We start from the raw sequence: 13,818 nt of genomic DNA on the forward strand, positions 1-13,818 counted from the left end.
TCTGGCAAGGAACACAAGGCAGCTTACAAAATTCCCTTTTTTCTTTTAGCCTCCCAACAGCCCTGTGAAGTAGATGAGGCTGAGAGTCAGTGACTGGCCTAAAGTCACCCAGTGAGTTTCATGGCCACCTGGACTCTAGCCACTATACCGTACTGTCTCTTGAACTTGACTAAAATTTGAGGATGTGGGGGGAGATCATGCAGCCTGCTTGTCTCCCCTGATTAAAGGATTGCTGTATCCACAACGAGATGCATGCATTGATGGGGAAAGCTGTATCAGTTGAATTTCTGCCACTATTTTTCCACTGGGATGGACAAAGACAGAGTGGCCATTGTATCACAGCCCCATCATCCCTTGCAGCTTCAGGGGATTCTTGCACCAAGTGCCTGCTAAGTCTTCATCTGCAGAAGGACTCCTCAGTCTCCATCGTAGGACTGCAATATGAGTAGGACTCTGAAGTCAGGCCCTTTACCCGAAATGCTGGTTTTTCGATTTCTCCCCAGTTATTTCCATTTGCTTGTACCATCTTAGCTGAGAAGGAGTTCCTTGAAACTCGAAAGTCAGCCCACTGTTTTGGAACTTTCAGTTGCTCTTGATGCAAGTGCTGTTTACCAGTGGCAAAGAGATTTTGGGCTTATCTGCTCTTCCAGTTCATTAAATGCACACTGTGTTTGTTTGCATGCCTTTGAAGAAAACAATTTCCCACCGATTTTATCTGTCTTCCCACTCTAGATAAAGACAGGATGGGTTGCTTCAGTGGCCATTATGGAGAACATCTGGAAAAACAAAACAAAGGCTCTTTTGCAAGTACAACGCCAAAGAGAGTGGAAAACCCCAAGGTTTCTCCAAATCACAAGAAAGCAAACAATTTTTTAAAAAACAAATAAGGCCCCAGCACTGACCATTGTTTAATGTCCTGGACTTTTGTTGACGGAGAACCATTTCTGTTGACTGCAGCAACAAGCACATCTTGAATTCGGCACATGAACAGTCCCTGGGACAGCTTTGGTGGGTTGCGAAGAATCAGCTTCCGGGTGGTAATATAAGGAGCACAGTGGGTGAAAGAGGAAGGATTGTGTGGTTGACCATGTGCAAACTTGGAGGTTGCAAACCAGTTATGGTAAGTAAGGATCTGGCCAGAGAATCCAGGCAGCCTAGTCTCTATTTACTCTGAAGTCAGGCCAACTTTATTCACAGGGACTTACATGGAAGTGTGAGTATATAGGATTGCAGACTGAGAGGCTTGAAGAGGGGCATGGGGAATGCCTGCCTTACACCTAAATATACCCATGGCATTGGAGTTTTCTGTCCAGGTTTATCTACTGGAGGGTTACCTAATCCTAGTCATTTCCTGTTTCTGCATCCAGGTGTTGCTTTTACAGAAACAGAAGTGCACCTTCTAACTTGCTATCTGCTGTATTTTAATATTCCAACAGAACCCTGTGTGCAGCTGTGTTTTATTTACAGACATGCACACATATAAAGCATCTCTATTAGAAGGACTAACAGAAACATGAAATGCTTAAAGCGAAACTTTTTGGTTTCCACGTCCCCCAGCTGCTTAATAGGAATTAAAGTGAATTGTTAAATGGGAATTAAAGGGAATTGTTAGTCAAATGGCTTTGAAATTGCATTTGAGCTGTGTGCCTAAATGTCACATGAATGTTTCGTACTGCCTTTTTGAGCACTGCACTGAACCAGTTTGGTTTGGAGACTCTTTGGCATTCTGAAAATTTATATCTTTAAACGGTTCCAGTGTCCACTTGAACTGGGGTTTTGAGCTGTACTTTAACCTTATTCTTGTGTCTTTAATGCAGCCCTTGGCCATCTGTCTGCTAATTAGATACATTGGACTATCACTCCAATAGCAATTGCCATGCTGTCTGGTTATGACAGGAGTTGAAGTTCAACTCACCTGGAGAGACAGTGTAGAGTAGTGGTTAGTGAGCTGGGGAGATCTTCTAACTGTAATAATAAAAATAATTAAAAAAAAGGATCTGGTGGCTGGGCAAGGTTGCTCTAACAGGTGTCTTACAGGGCATGGCTTACTTGGTTGCATTTACCGCAACAGGAAGAGGCTGTGATGGGAAATGGGAGCAGCTCTCAAGGGCACAGGACCTTTCTCTGGGCACTGGGCTCAGTTTGAGTCACTGCTTTGCCATTTCTGTTGCTTCTGCCTGTCTCATACCAAGTGGCTTTCTTATAAGCCCCACATAAGCAGGTGTTTTGAACCTGAATAGGGCAAAAGGGTGCTGGGAAGGGGTGTTGCAACCTGGAAGGTTGGAAGGAGTGTCCCCAGTTCAAGCCAAAACACTGGGAAATCATTAGCAGAGATAATCATGATTTCCAGCTCTGTATTGTTGATCACTGCTCAGTAACATTCATATCTCTATTATGAATGGTGAAGAATACTCCCGGCCAAGCCAGGTACAAGGGAGATAATGACGTACATCGGACGTACTGGGTCAGCCCCCTATAACATATCTTTTTAACATTCTATAATCATATTCAAATCGATTTATAAAAATTTAAAAACATCTTTAAATCTAAGCCAAGTCCCGTTTCTCCAGTCAATCATAAAAAAGTCCCAAGTTTGATAGAAGTCAGTATTTTCTTTCGCCTTCAGTAATAGAGTCAATCTGTCCATTTCTGCACAGAATCTTTTTCAAAATCAGTTCCTCAGTGGGTAGTTCCTCTTCCAGTATTGAGCAAGTGCAATCCTCGCCGCTGTGATTAAATGTAGCATCAAATACATTTCTTGTTTGCTAATATTTTCTGGTACAATGCCTAACAAGAAAATTTCAGGTTTAAAAGCTAAGGGCTTTTGTAGCAGGCCCACGCAAATCCTCTTCTACACCTTGGAGGGAGGCAGAGGGAGCGCTGCATTGATATGTGGACCGAACAGAATTCTTGGACATCCCTTCCTCCATTGTATCTGATGTCTCCCAGTGAGGGACCTGCTGATGGACTTTTTACTATAAACGGCTTCTTTTTTCAGGTACTCCCTGTGTTTGGTTGGCTCCTGGTTCCAGTTGTCTTACTGTCAGCAGCTGAGAGCCAGAAAAGTAAGTTTTCTGATTGTAGAAGCTGAAATGGTTTCCTGCCTCAGCCCATAGTCCATAATGGCTTGTTAAACCAAATGAAGAGAATCCACGGTTTGCTCTTGGTTGTGAACTGTGGGCTCCTTGTGGTTGCACAACTGGCTGAGTTTGGACAACAAAATAATCCATTTTCAGCAGCCCATGCACAATCCTTGAGGTTACCTAGTGTCTGAACCCAGCCTCTACGTGTGAATAAAGGTACACTCTGGGGATCTCTAAACGGTGGTGCAGGAGTTCAGACCTGAAAGCTCAGTTTGCCCCTCTGCTCATCCTGGTCTGGGCTCCTCAACTCGCTTGCCTTCCAGCAACCCATCCCAGGAGACTTTCCCCAGTCTGGCCTTCCGTTGGCCAAAGTTGGCCCTCTTGAAGTCGCAGCTTCTAGCGCTCGACCTGCTGCACGTCCCCAGTCCCCTGATCTCAAAGCAAAGGATGGAGTGATCGCTCGCATCCAGAGCTCCCTTAATCTGTACTTCATCTATCAGCTCCTCCCTATTGGTCAAGACCAAGTCAAGGATGTTTCCCCCCCTCTTCGCCTCTCGGACCCTCTGTGTGAAAAACCCTCCCTCTACAGCTTCTAGGAAGCGACATGACCTGGCTGTCACCGCCAAGTGAGTCTCCCAAGTAATATCCAGGAGCTTGAAATCTCCCATAATTACTGTGTCTCTTCCCCGAGACCTTATCCTGCCCTTGCCCTCCACATGCCCTCATTGGTAGTGGCACTGGTTCACGCCATGTTGTTCACATGTGAATTCATTTTAAAAGGGGCCTGGTTTTGCCCCAGCCTGCTTTTTTGTGCGAAGCTTATATATTCCTCGGTGGTATTTTCATGCCACTCCATATCTAAGCAGATTCCAGAGCAGTGATCAGTGCAATGCTAAAACAAAAGAATAGAAACAATGCATTCAGAAGAAAGTTACACCAAAACTGTAGCTGGTTAGCAAGAAAGGCTTCCCAGGACATGGACATCTAGCAGGAGATGGAAACCGCACGGTGTTGCTGTCTCCCTGTGCTTCCGTTGAATAAGAAGTTGCCAATGGGGCCACCACAATCAGGGCCCTTCTCTTGAGAACCCCCATCCTAGCTGTTCCCACGTTCCAATAATGCAGAGCTGCTGCAAGATGCGCCTTTTTGTGCGTGTGGGGGATGAAGCCCGCATCTCGGCCATGTGGCCAACTGATCCCCTTCGCTGCAGGTCACCCGGTGGAACTGCGCTCCCCTCGTCCTCAGAGGAACCTGGGGCCTTGCTTCCCGAGCCCGTGCTTCCACCATGGGGAGTGCAACGAAGCTGATGGCCTCCCAGTCTGCACCTGCAAGCCAGGCTTCACTGGCCCCTTCTGCAAAGGTAAGGCAGTTGGCCGGGGGGGGGATGGCGGAGGCTGGAGTTGAGGATGCTATCTGGCTGTGCCTCAGTAATGCTTGGGGCGGGATTCATTCCCAATTGGACCAATATTGGACCGATATGGGTCTGCAAATGAATTATCCTTTGGAATTTGCCCTTCTCTGAATTTTGCAGTAATCACCAGTCAAAGCATGCATTCAAGCAGGCATGCTTTTAGGAGCCATTCGCAGGTTACGGGAAGCCTCTTCGAAACACCAGCATTAGCAGCCCTGCTTGTACAAGTATGCAAATAATGCAAAGTAATATTATTTGGAAATATTAAGAAATTAGATGGACACATAGACATGCACAGGCATTTTCGTGGAAACTTTTTTTTAATAAATTGGGCTGGGGAAGAGAAAAATCTAAAGCTAAGACTGGAAAAATGAGGAATGGAGTGATTTTGGCTCCCCCGCCATTCACTCCCTCATCTAAAAGGAAACTCGCTTTCCAGGAAGTTTGTCAATTCTTATCAATGTTTTGAGAACACCCCCTTGGCAAAGTTCCTTGGAAATAATCCGCAAATGATTGCTGTAACTAATGGTGGAAGTATTTATATCTCTCGTGACCCCGTTGCAGGGAGAGCTGGAGTTGGTCCAAAGGAATTTTCAGGGTTCTCTTGCAGAGGGTTGGGCAGCTTGTGGCACCCCAGATATCTTGGCCAACAACTCCCATCAGACCCAGCAAGCAGTGACAATGCTGAGGGATTATGGGAATTGTAGGCCACAACATCTGTAAGGGTCTAGGTGATGGCATCTTTCACTTATAGCCCCCTCTCATTTTTCTTTCATTTATTCCACTTTATTCCTTGCTAGAAATTGCCTGTATCTCTGGACATTCAGGCCAAGCTTGGAGGGACACTGAAAGGGAAACAGAGACTTGGTCCAGAAAGCACGAGTGTGGGTTGTTGTTGCCATGTCCATGGCTGTGTTGTCTGAACACAGCTGAGATAAGTGAGCTGTGCATAACCCAGCCATGGCTTCTCGTCTCGTGTTGGCTGCACCCAGCCACTTGCCTCCCTGCAAGGACCCCCTGGGTGTTGACAGTTTCTCTAGAAACCTAATGCGGGGTTAGGAATTTGGGGGAGGTTAATGCTGTGAGCTTGTACTTAGGCTCCAGCTGCGTGGATGTTTCAATGAGTCAGATACCAACCACACAGGCAAACTAGCCTCCATATAGTCTGAAGTGCCTGGTCCTGCCTAATCTTGGAAGCTAAGCAGGGTCAGACCTGGTTGAAATGTGGATGGGGGACTTAAAAGGTTGTGAATGGCCCAGAGAGCTTCAGCTACAGGTGGTATAGAAATGTAATGTAATAATAATATTAATAATAATAGTCAGTCCTTAGTATCCCAAGGAAACACAGAAACAGAGTAAGTCAGAAGGGGTCTCCTGGGCCATCTAGTCTGACCCCTGGGTCCAGCCGGCTCCACTCATGACATGCCTCCCATGTGCATGTCCAGCCTGTCCTTGAGCACCCGCACCGGTGGGGCCTCAACCATCTCCCGGGGAAGCCCCTCCCATATCCTTGGGGTCCTAACCATCAGAAAGGACTTCCTAGCATTCACCCTGAATCTTGGTTCCCTGAGCTTTGCTCCATTGGAACACATCCTGCCCTCCAGTGCAGGGGAGAACAGGTCACAACCCACCTCTGCGTGGCACTCCCTCACGTACCTGCATGTCGGTAACAGATCCCTTCGGAGCCTCCTCCTCCCCAGGCTGAAAGACCCAGCTCCCTCCATCTCTCCTCATATGCAAACCAGCCACCATCCTAGCGGCCCTTCGCTGCACCAATTCCAACCTGGCTATGTCCTTCCTGTAATGAGGGGCCCAGAACTGAGCACAATACTCCAGTTGCAGGTGCACCAGAGTATAGAATGGTAGTAATACCTCTCTCGATCTAGAAGCCACACTTCCGCCTATGCAAGCAAGGGTGGTGTTTGCCCTCTTGGCCACCTCATCACACTGCTGGCTCATGTTCAACCTGCAGTCAACCAGCCCCCCAAGGTCCCTTTCGCAAGTGCTGCTCTCCAGCCACTTGTCCCCCAACCTGTGCTTATGACGCCCATTCCTACGCCCCAGAGTTGGGTGAAATGCTCCCAATCCTGGAGCTGTTCAACTCCAAGGTCAATCAGTGTGGTGCTGCTGTTCTCCCTCCCAGAAATGGTGGTGAAGCTGCAGTGTGAAGAAGAGTACATGAACATGATGGTGAGAAAGGAAGTCTTTGACGCGCTGAAGATCCCTTTGGCCTCGGTCCACCTGAAGAGCAGGGCCTGCAAAGTCTCCGAGCAACAAGCAGATGGAGCAAGCTTCTGGGGAGCGAAGCTGACCGGCGAGAACCATACTGCGTGTGGGTCTGTGATTAAGGTATGGCTCCTTCTCCCCACTCAGGCACGCTTCGTGTGCCCGCTGGTGCAAACCGCACAAGGGGATGCATCTGGGCTGCACTCACTGTTGGCTTTATGGCCCTGGCAACACGTCTGGCCTGACCCGTCACTAAACTGCCTGGTCTGCCAGGCCCAGAATTGTCCATCGGGCTCAGAATTGTCCGCTTCTGGTGGTGGCGCCTTTCTGCCCCTGTGGAGAGAGCAGTTGTTTCCTCGAGTGCCTAGGAATGGTAGCAAGAGGTGGGAGCAATCGTTTTGCCCCCTTCTGCTCAGAAAAACAGATGAAATCCAGGGGAGGGACCTCTTGCAGGAGGGTCTGCTCCTAAGATCTGGCCCTGATCTTGAGCCAGTTAGTGTAGAAAGAGAGCAAGCCAGAAGGACCCCCCCAGGCCATCTAGTCTGACCCCTGGCTCCAGCCGGCTCCACTTATGTAATCCCTAACATGTGGTTGTCCCATCTTTCCTTGAACACCCTCACCGATGGGGCCTCCACCACCTCCCCTGGAAGCCCATTCCGTATCCCAGGGGTCCTAACCGTCAGGAAATACTTCCTGGCATCCACCCCATTTGGCAGCCCTTCTTAAAATGTCGGCTGTCCTTATAGGAGTACACACGACCGGGGACCGGGCCCAGGGCCAGAGCAGTGGTGCTGGGCAAGCGTGTCCATCCGTCGCACCTCCGGCGAAGCGTGGCCCCCGCTTGGTGTCCCTGGATCCGGGACACTGCCCTCGCCTCGCCCTCGCCCATTTGTGGTCTGCTTCAGGTCAACAGCTCCCACGTGTCCTACGCCAACGCGATAGAGTCGGACAGAGAGCACCAGGGCGTGATCACCAGAAGCGTCCTCCTTCGGGTCCACTTCTCCTGCATCTACGCCTACAAGCAGGTGGTCGGTCTGCTCCACCCAGTCAAGGCTGTGGACACGTACGTTCGTTCGCTTGGCCTCCTCCAGCAGCTCCCCTTTCCGATTCACAGAGCTGGCTCTGCCCTCCCGCTGGGGGGCTCAGGCGGCAGAGGTGGGGGGAGCACAGAGCCCACAGGGGGACTGGCATGCCATCCGGCTCGCTGCGTCCCTCCGAGGGAGGCTGGAGCGGGAAGGATGGTGCCCAGCCGTCAGCGCTGGCACTGCCGACGCAGCCGCCTGTTTGCACGGAGTGGGAAGAACATCGCTTGGCCCCGTGCCCTGGGCAGCCTCTGTGGAGCAACCTGCAGTACCGAGCCTGGGTTTTAGAGGGCCCGTTCCAGGGGTCGGTGGGGCCCGAGAGCAAAGGGCAGGAGCAAAGAGCAAAGGCCAGGCATGCTAGCAGCTTTTAGCAGAAAGTTCTTTCGGCCAGTGATGAAACTAAAAGAGCAGCACTCCATCCGGTTGGAATTGAGCGGGAGGGTGACATGAAGAAGCCAGGACTCCCCTGAGCCAATGGTGCAAGGAGGAAAGGGCATGGGTCTGGGAAAGACCCGGCCATCTCTTCGAGAGCTCCCACACCCTGGCAGCGCTGAGGGACAGCAGGGGCTGGGATGTCCATGGGGCTGTGCATCCACTCTGGCTTTCACCCTGAGCTACAAAGGAGCTGCCTAGGGGGCTGAGCCCTTCTGGGGCTTGGTTCATCACCATGGAGGACTCCTTAAAATTTCAGGGCAAAATGCACTGCCCCACTGACATGGAGACCCCTCAGAACCACTGCCCGGCGGTGCTGGTGCTTGAGCAGATGACCAAGGCTGTCTCATCAGACCATCCCTCCGTCTAGCCCAGTGTTGCTCCTTCCCTCTGGCAGATCTCAAGATCTCAGACAGTGGCTCTTGTCCTGAATTGGTGTCTGGAGTGTTTGCCAGGGATCAGGAGAATCCCTTGGTCATAGGTGAATCATATCATTGGAAGAAGCTTCGGAGACCATTCAGTGCAGGAATCTGGTCTCCCATCCGGATTTAACCAGGCCTGACCCTGCTTAGCTTGTAAGATTAGTCAGGGCCAGGCACCTCAGGCTATACAGAATTATTGAAGCCCACTACCCACGAGATGGCAAGCAATGCCACGAGCTGCAGCAAAACCCGAAGCATGGCCTTTTATTGTGCAGGTGCGCCCCCTAATGGCCAGAGGGTGGGCTGCACCTCACCTGCCATGGAGCACGAGGCCCCAAACTACCTTGAAGCGCAGGTGCTCTTCAGGCTACAGAAGTGAGGCAGCCCCAACAAGGGGGCAGAAACAGTCCCCGTTAAAGAAAATACTCACTGGGATAGTTGGTGGCATGTGTGACGGGCAAGAAAGGTGACAGAGTTTGTATGAGGACGTGCACTCAAGCCCTATTTCGGGTTGGGAAGCCATTTAAAGACAAGGTTAAAACAGAGCCAGAAGAAAAGGAAAAGGTAAAAAATCAATATTAAGGGGAACAACAAAGTCGGGGGCATACAAGAAAATGTAGACTGCACCTTCATCTCGTAGCAAGAGGTTTCCATTCCTAACCCACCTCTGAGAAACTCCGTTGCCATCTCTCCTTTCCCAGCATCGGTTTCCTTTTCCAGCTAACACACGACACTCCTTGGCCCTTGGATTGTGTTTGGATGTTGGGAATACCCCCTTAGTGCTTGGAGCTTTAAGCCTGAGGGTTTTCCTGTGGATTCGCAGTGCCTCCATTTTGGTCCATCAGTGCTCGCTGGTTGACTTCTCTATTACAGAGAGTGATTTAGCTTTGGGTGACTTTCCTTGAGGCCCCCTAACTGGGTAGGAGACCAACTCAGCAATGCACAAGGGCAGGGATGGAAGAATCAGCAAGATCTGAGCTTACAAAGGGCCCCACCAAATCTATCCTGAAGCTTGCTTTGGCGCTCTTCTCTTCCTTTTGGTTGCTGTTTGAAAAGGCACATTTGCGTGTGCCATTTTAGGCTCGCACACGGATGCGCTTTTCTCCCCAGGAGCTAAACCAGGAACATGCCCATAGATTGCTCCTCAAAAACAACACGCTCACTTCCCCAGCATGACTGGGAGCTCAGGAATGTGCAGACTTTGCCTGCAAAATATGCTCTTGTGTACGGTTGCAAATGGGGCAGCTTCTGACAATTAAGCAGCCCATGCAGAATGGGGCGCAGAGAGGGAGCGCCGAGGCCGCTGGCCAGGGCACCACCTTTGCTGCCACCTCCACATGTTCCTGCCTCACCTGGCCTCCCTTTCTTAGGATTGTGCAGTTCGCGGTCAAGGAAGGGGACTTCTCCGTCACCATGGTGTTGTATGAGAGTGCCAGCTACGAGCAGCCCTTCCTGCAGCAGCCGGTGGCACTGTTCATGACCGATACCCTCTACGTCCTGCTGCAGTTGGAGGGGCAGGAGCAGGCAAAATACTTCTTCCTGAGCGTGGAAGACTGCTGGGGGACCCCGACGGCCGACCCGAACCACAGCATAAAGCACCCGCTGATCCTGAAAGGGTGAGAGCCTGGGACTCGCCTCCCGGTGGCTGTGTCTCGGGTGCCCGCGCAGAGGAAATCAGAGCTCGGCTGGGGTGGCACCAGGGACTGACAGATCCGGGGCTGAGGCACACTGGACAAGAAGGGAAAACCTGTGCGACCGCGTAGGCGAATTGACAGCTGTGCACAAGTGTGTCTCTGTGTGTCCCTAAAGGAGTCTGTCTCCTTAGGACACTCCTATTTGTAAAAAGGGCTGCATGGACAAGGCAAAGCCAGGCACCTGATTTGGGGGCGGGGGGGAATCCTCAGGTCCCAAAATTCAAGGAGGTGCAGCAGGAAGGGAAGCCCACGTGGACACACAGCAGGTTGTCTGGTGAGATCAGATGCACAAAGCTCATAGTTTTATTTTAGCAAGTGACTCCGGCCGGCAGGGTGGTCAAGCCATCGTCTCCCGGAGCTCTGGTGCTCGGATGAATGGAGGGTGTCCATGGAGAATCTCCAGGCCCCTGAAGCCTCTGCCAAGCTCGCCACACCAAGAGGGAGAGCGCTGGTCTGATTTGCTCCTCTCGTCCCTCCTTCTCACCCTGCTGGCATCAAAAGTCCACACGTGGAAGCAGTGGGCCTCTGCTGCAGGACTGCCCTGCCCAGCGGCAGCTGATTTGCAGAGAAGACGCCCTTTCCTGCTCAGAAGGGTTGCACCACCCCCAGTGTGGAAGCCCCTTTCCCCCGTCCATCCCCAGAAGCTCAAAGGTGCCCTGTGGCTTTAGGGCCCTTTGAACTTCACCCCCGAAGCTGCCACGCTTCAGAACCGAGCTGAGCAGCCCTCGCACAGCTTGGGGGCTGATGCGCACCCTCCCTGTGGCTTCCTCCAGGTGTCCCCACGACAAGACGCTGGCATTCCTCAGTGACATTGGAACCAGCACCGAGGCCAAGTTTAGCTTCCAGATGTTCCAATTCGAAAACTTCACGGAGGTTTTCTTGCACTGCCAGGTGCGCTTGTGCATCCCGGACACCCTGGAGCCCTGCGCCAAGGTAGCTTTCATCCATTTCATTTCCTACCCCACCTTTCCCCCCATGGTGGAACTCGAGCTCATGCGGTTCCCTCCAAGCCCAGGCCAGCCCCGACCCTGCTCGGCATCGACCTGGCGGGCGCCTTCTGGGGTGCATGGTTCGGACGTGCAGGGGGCTTGGGTCCTTATTCGCTGCTGCAGCGGCTTTTCTCTCTGCAACGAAGTTGCTTCAAGGGCTGCCCCACAGCCTCTTTTGCACAGCGGGCTAAATTCAGATTCAGCGGCACTGCAGCAGAAGGAGAGCCCGGGTTGCCTTTTTCTGGGGAAGAGTCGGTTGCCTCCTGAAGCTCAGCTGTGAGTTCGGTGGCAGAGCAGTGCAGGGGAGCAGAGTGTGATGCGTCAGGGAGGAACTGGGCCCCAGCTCGCCCTGGCTTGAGCAGTCCTTGAAGGCCAAGGGTGGCCCACCACGGCTTTGCCAGGAAGGACGCGCCGGAAGCGGTTGGCCTGACCAACAGATGAAGCGTCCTTTCAGCCTTCAGCAGCCAGGATGGTCAGTTTTTGCTTTGGTCCACAGCAATGTCCAAGCAAGCAGAGAAACAAGAGGGCAATGGCTGATGACTACAGGAAGATCGTCTCCTACGGGCCCATCCAGTTTCTGGTCCCATCGCCTCTGGAAACACAGAACGCCAAACAGACAGAGTCCCCCTGGAGTACGTACGCATCACCCTGGGTAGCCTGGGCCCCTCTTGGAGGCCGCAGCCCCTCACTCAGTCCCATGCCCCACGTCCTCCTCATTCTCTCTCTCTTTCCAGGACTGCAGATCTGGATTCCTGGTGCAGTGGTCTCCGCAGCCGTTGCTGCCGCCATTGTCCTGGTTGCCGTTGCAAAAGCCTTGAAGAAATGAGTGTCGTGTACATGGCAGTGTCCTGAATAAACCTCACGAGTGCTAACAAAGGCAGGGCAGGTGCCGGTCTTCCCATCTTCGGGGAGGTTCCAGCCCGCAAGCAGCGACGCAGCCCAGCCAGGGCTCACCGGGCTGCAGTCCTGGCACTTCCTGATCAAAACCAGTGCTGGCATCCTGGGCCAGGCCCAGCCCCCGTCAGAGCTCCTGCGCAGCCACAGCTCCCACTATCCCTGGCAGGAAAGCAAGCTTTCTAAAGCAGCATGTTCAAACCATGTGGCAGCCAGCAGCCACGCGGGGGGGCGGGTATGGGTTGGGTGTGGGATGACAGCGAACCAGCGGTGTGGTTGAAATGTGGGTTCTCCTGTGATCTGGACTACCCACGGATTGCTTGTGGTTAAGAAAGCATGGTGTGTCAGTGTGGCTGGGTTCAGGCCACACAATGTCCCATGTTTCAACAACCCGCACTCAAGCCACACTCCACCCTTGGCTGAGTGGTCCTGTCTTGTCTGGAGCTGGTCATCTTTTTTGGCTGTAAAGCAAAGCATTGTGGAGTCTCTGTGCCTTTTAATAGGCACGCAAGAACTGCTCGCTTGGCAAAGGACCTGTGGCTGCTGGAGGGGAGAACTCGTACAAATCTCCTCCTAGCGTGGATCGACACGGTTGCTGACGTTTTCAACTTCTTGGGAGCAAAGGTTGTGAAGGCAGCCTGTGCTCCTGAACTGGCCACGCCATCCCTGGGTGGCATGCGGCCACGCTTCCCCTCCACTGGCATTGCATCACATACACAGCCACACAGCACAGACGCCCTGGGAGCTCTCCGTGGCCACCAGCCCCGCTGGCTGCGGGCTCCCTTCGTCACCTGCGGCGATGTGCCTGTGCATGCCAGTGGCTGGGGGGCTGGGGCTGGGGCAGGGCTTGTGCCCATCCTGCTGGAGGGATCTGGGGGCAGCTGCTTTGCCCCCATTTGTATGGCGTGTTGGACTGGATGGACCTTGGGTCCAATCCAGCTTGGTTTTTATTGTGTTCTTCTGATCCTACCATGCAACCTGAAAAAATAAAAAAAAGTTGCAGTAAGGGCACTGGTGTGACGTGTACCAAGAAGACATACGGCGTGGACAGGGAGCGGCAATGCTGCTTGCGTCTCCCAGGTTTGGCTGCCTCCTTAGGTGGATGGAGGGGGCAGCTGTGATCAGAGGTCAGGGCACATGCTCCCTTCCTTGCTAGGCTTCACCTGAGGGACCCCCAGTGGCCCCCCCGGTTGGAGGTGCCTCCTCTGCACCAAGGTTGCCCATCAGGACTATCCGAGCAGAACTTGATCTGCCTCAAAAGCTGGCAAGAAGCCTTGGGGTGACCCCCTGGAGTCGTTGGTGGAACCCACCCAGTCAGCATGGTTTCTGTGCATCTGTGTGCTGAGCACCTGCCACTTACCTTCCACCTGGGTGGGACTCTTGGGGATTACCTGTACCCTGAGGTGGGCACCTCACGGGGCTGATTTGGGGACTACTCTGCAAGATGAGGGCTGCTCAGCAAGCCCCGGATACTGTCAGAGGGTGGCAAGTCTGGGGGAACCCTTCTGGGCTCCGTCTCTTGAGAAGCATCCCGGGACGACATCTCCTGCCTGGCCTGGCCCCACAGAGCGGCTGAGCCAGCAGG

The 13,818-nt window shown here is 52.6% G+C and overlaps 1 protein-coding gene across 1 annotated transcript; it reads left to right on the forward strand.

The window, feature by feature from the left end:
- The first annotated feature begins 1,087 nt into the window (after positions 1-1,087).
- Positions 1,088-12,215, forward strand: LOC123025329 (uromodulin-like). Its single transcript, XM_044433918.1, has 9 exons — positions 1,088-1,120; positions 2,999-3,065; positions 4,294-4,443; positions 6,638-6,843; positions 7,626-7,783; positions 10,027-10,272; positions 11,124-11,283; positions 11,836-11,971; positions 12,074-12,215. Exons 1-9 carry the CDS (start codon positions 1,088-1,090, stop codon positions 12,163-12,165), a joined length of 1,248 nt encoding a protein of 415 aa, XP_044289853.1. The 3' UTR covers positions 12,166-12,215.
- Positions 12,216-13,818: the final 1,603 nt, after the last annotated feature.

Source organism: Varanus komodoensis, unplaced genomic scaffold (genome assembly GCF_004798865.1).
Source record: "Varanus komodoensis strain SLA01 unplaced genomic scaffold, ASM479886v1 scaffold27, whole genome shotgun sequence".
Taxonomy (NCBI): Eukaryota; Metazoa; Chordata; class Lepidosauria; order Squamata; family Varanidae; genus Varanus; species Varanus komodoensis.

Bases quoted from the DNA above. Each gene is read 5' to 3' on its own strand.
- LOC123025329 (XM_044433918.1), top strand. From the start codon at position 1,088: ATGTGCAAACTTGGAGGTTGCAAACCAGTTATG. The intron at 10,273-11,123 runs GTGAGAGCCTGG...GGCTTCCTCCAG, and splicing joins CACCCGCTGATCCTGAAAGG to GTGTCCCCACGACAAGACGC. The intron at 11,972-12,073 runs GTACGTACGCAT...CTCTCTTTCCAG, and splicing joins ACAGACAGAGTCCCCCTGGA to GACTGCAGATCTGGATTCCT.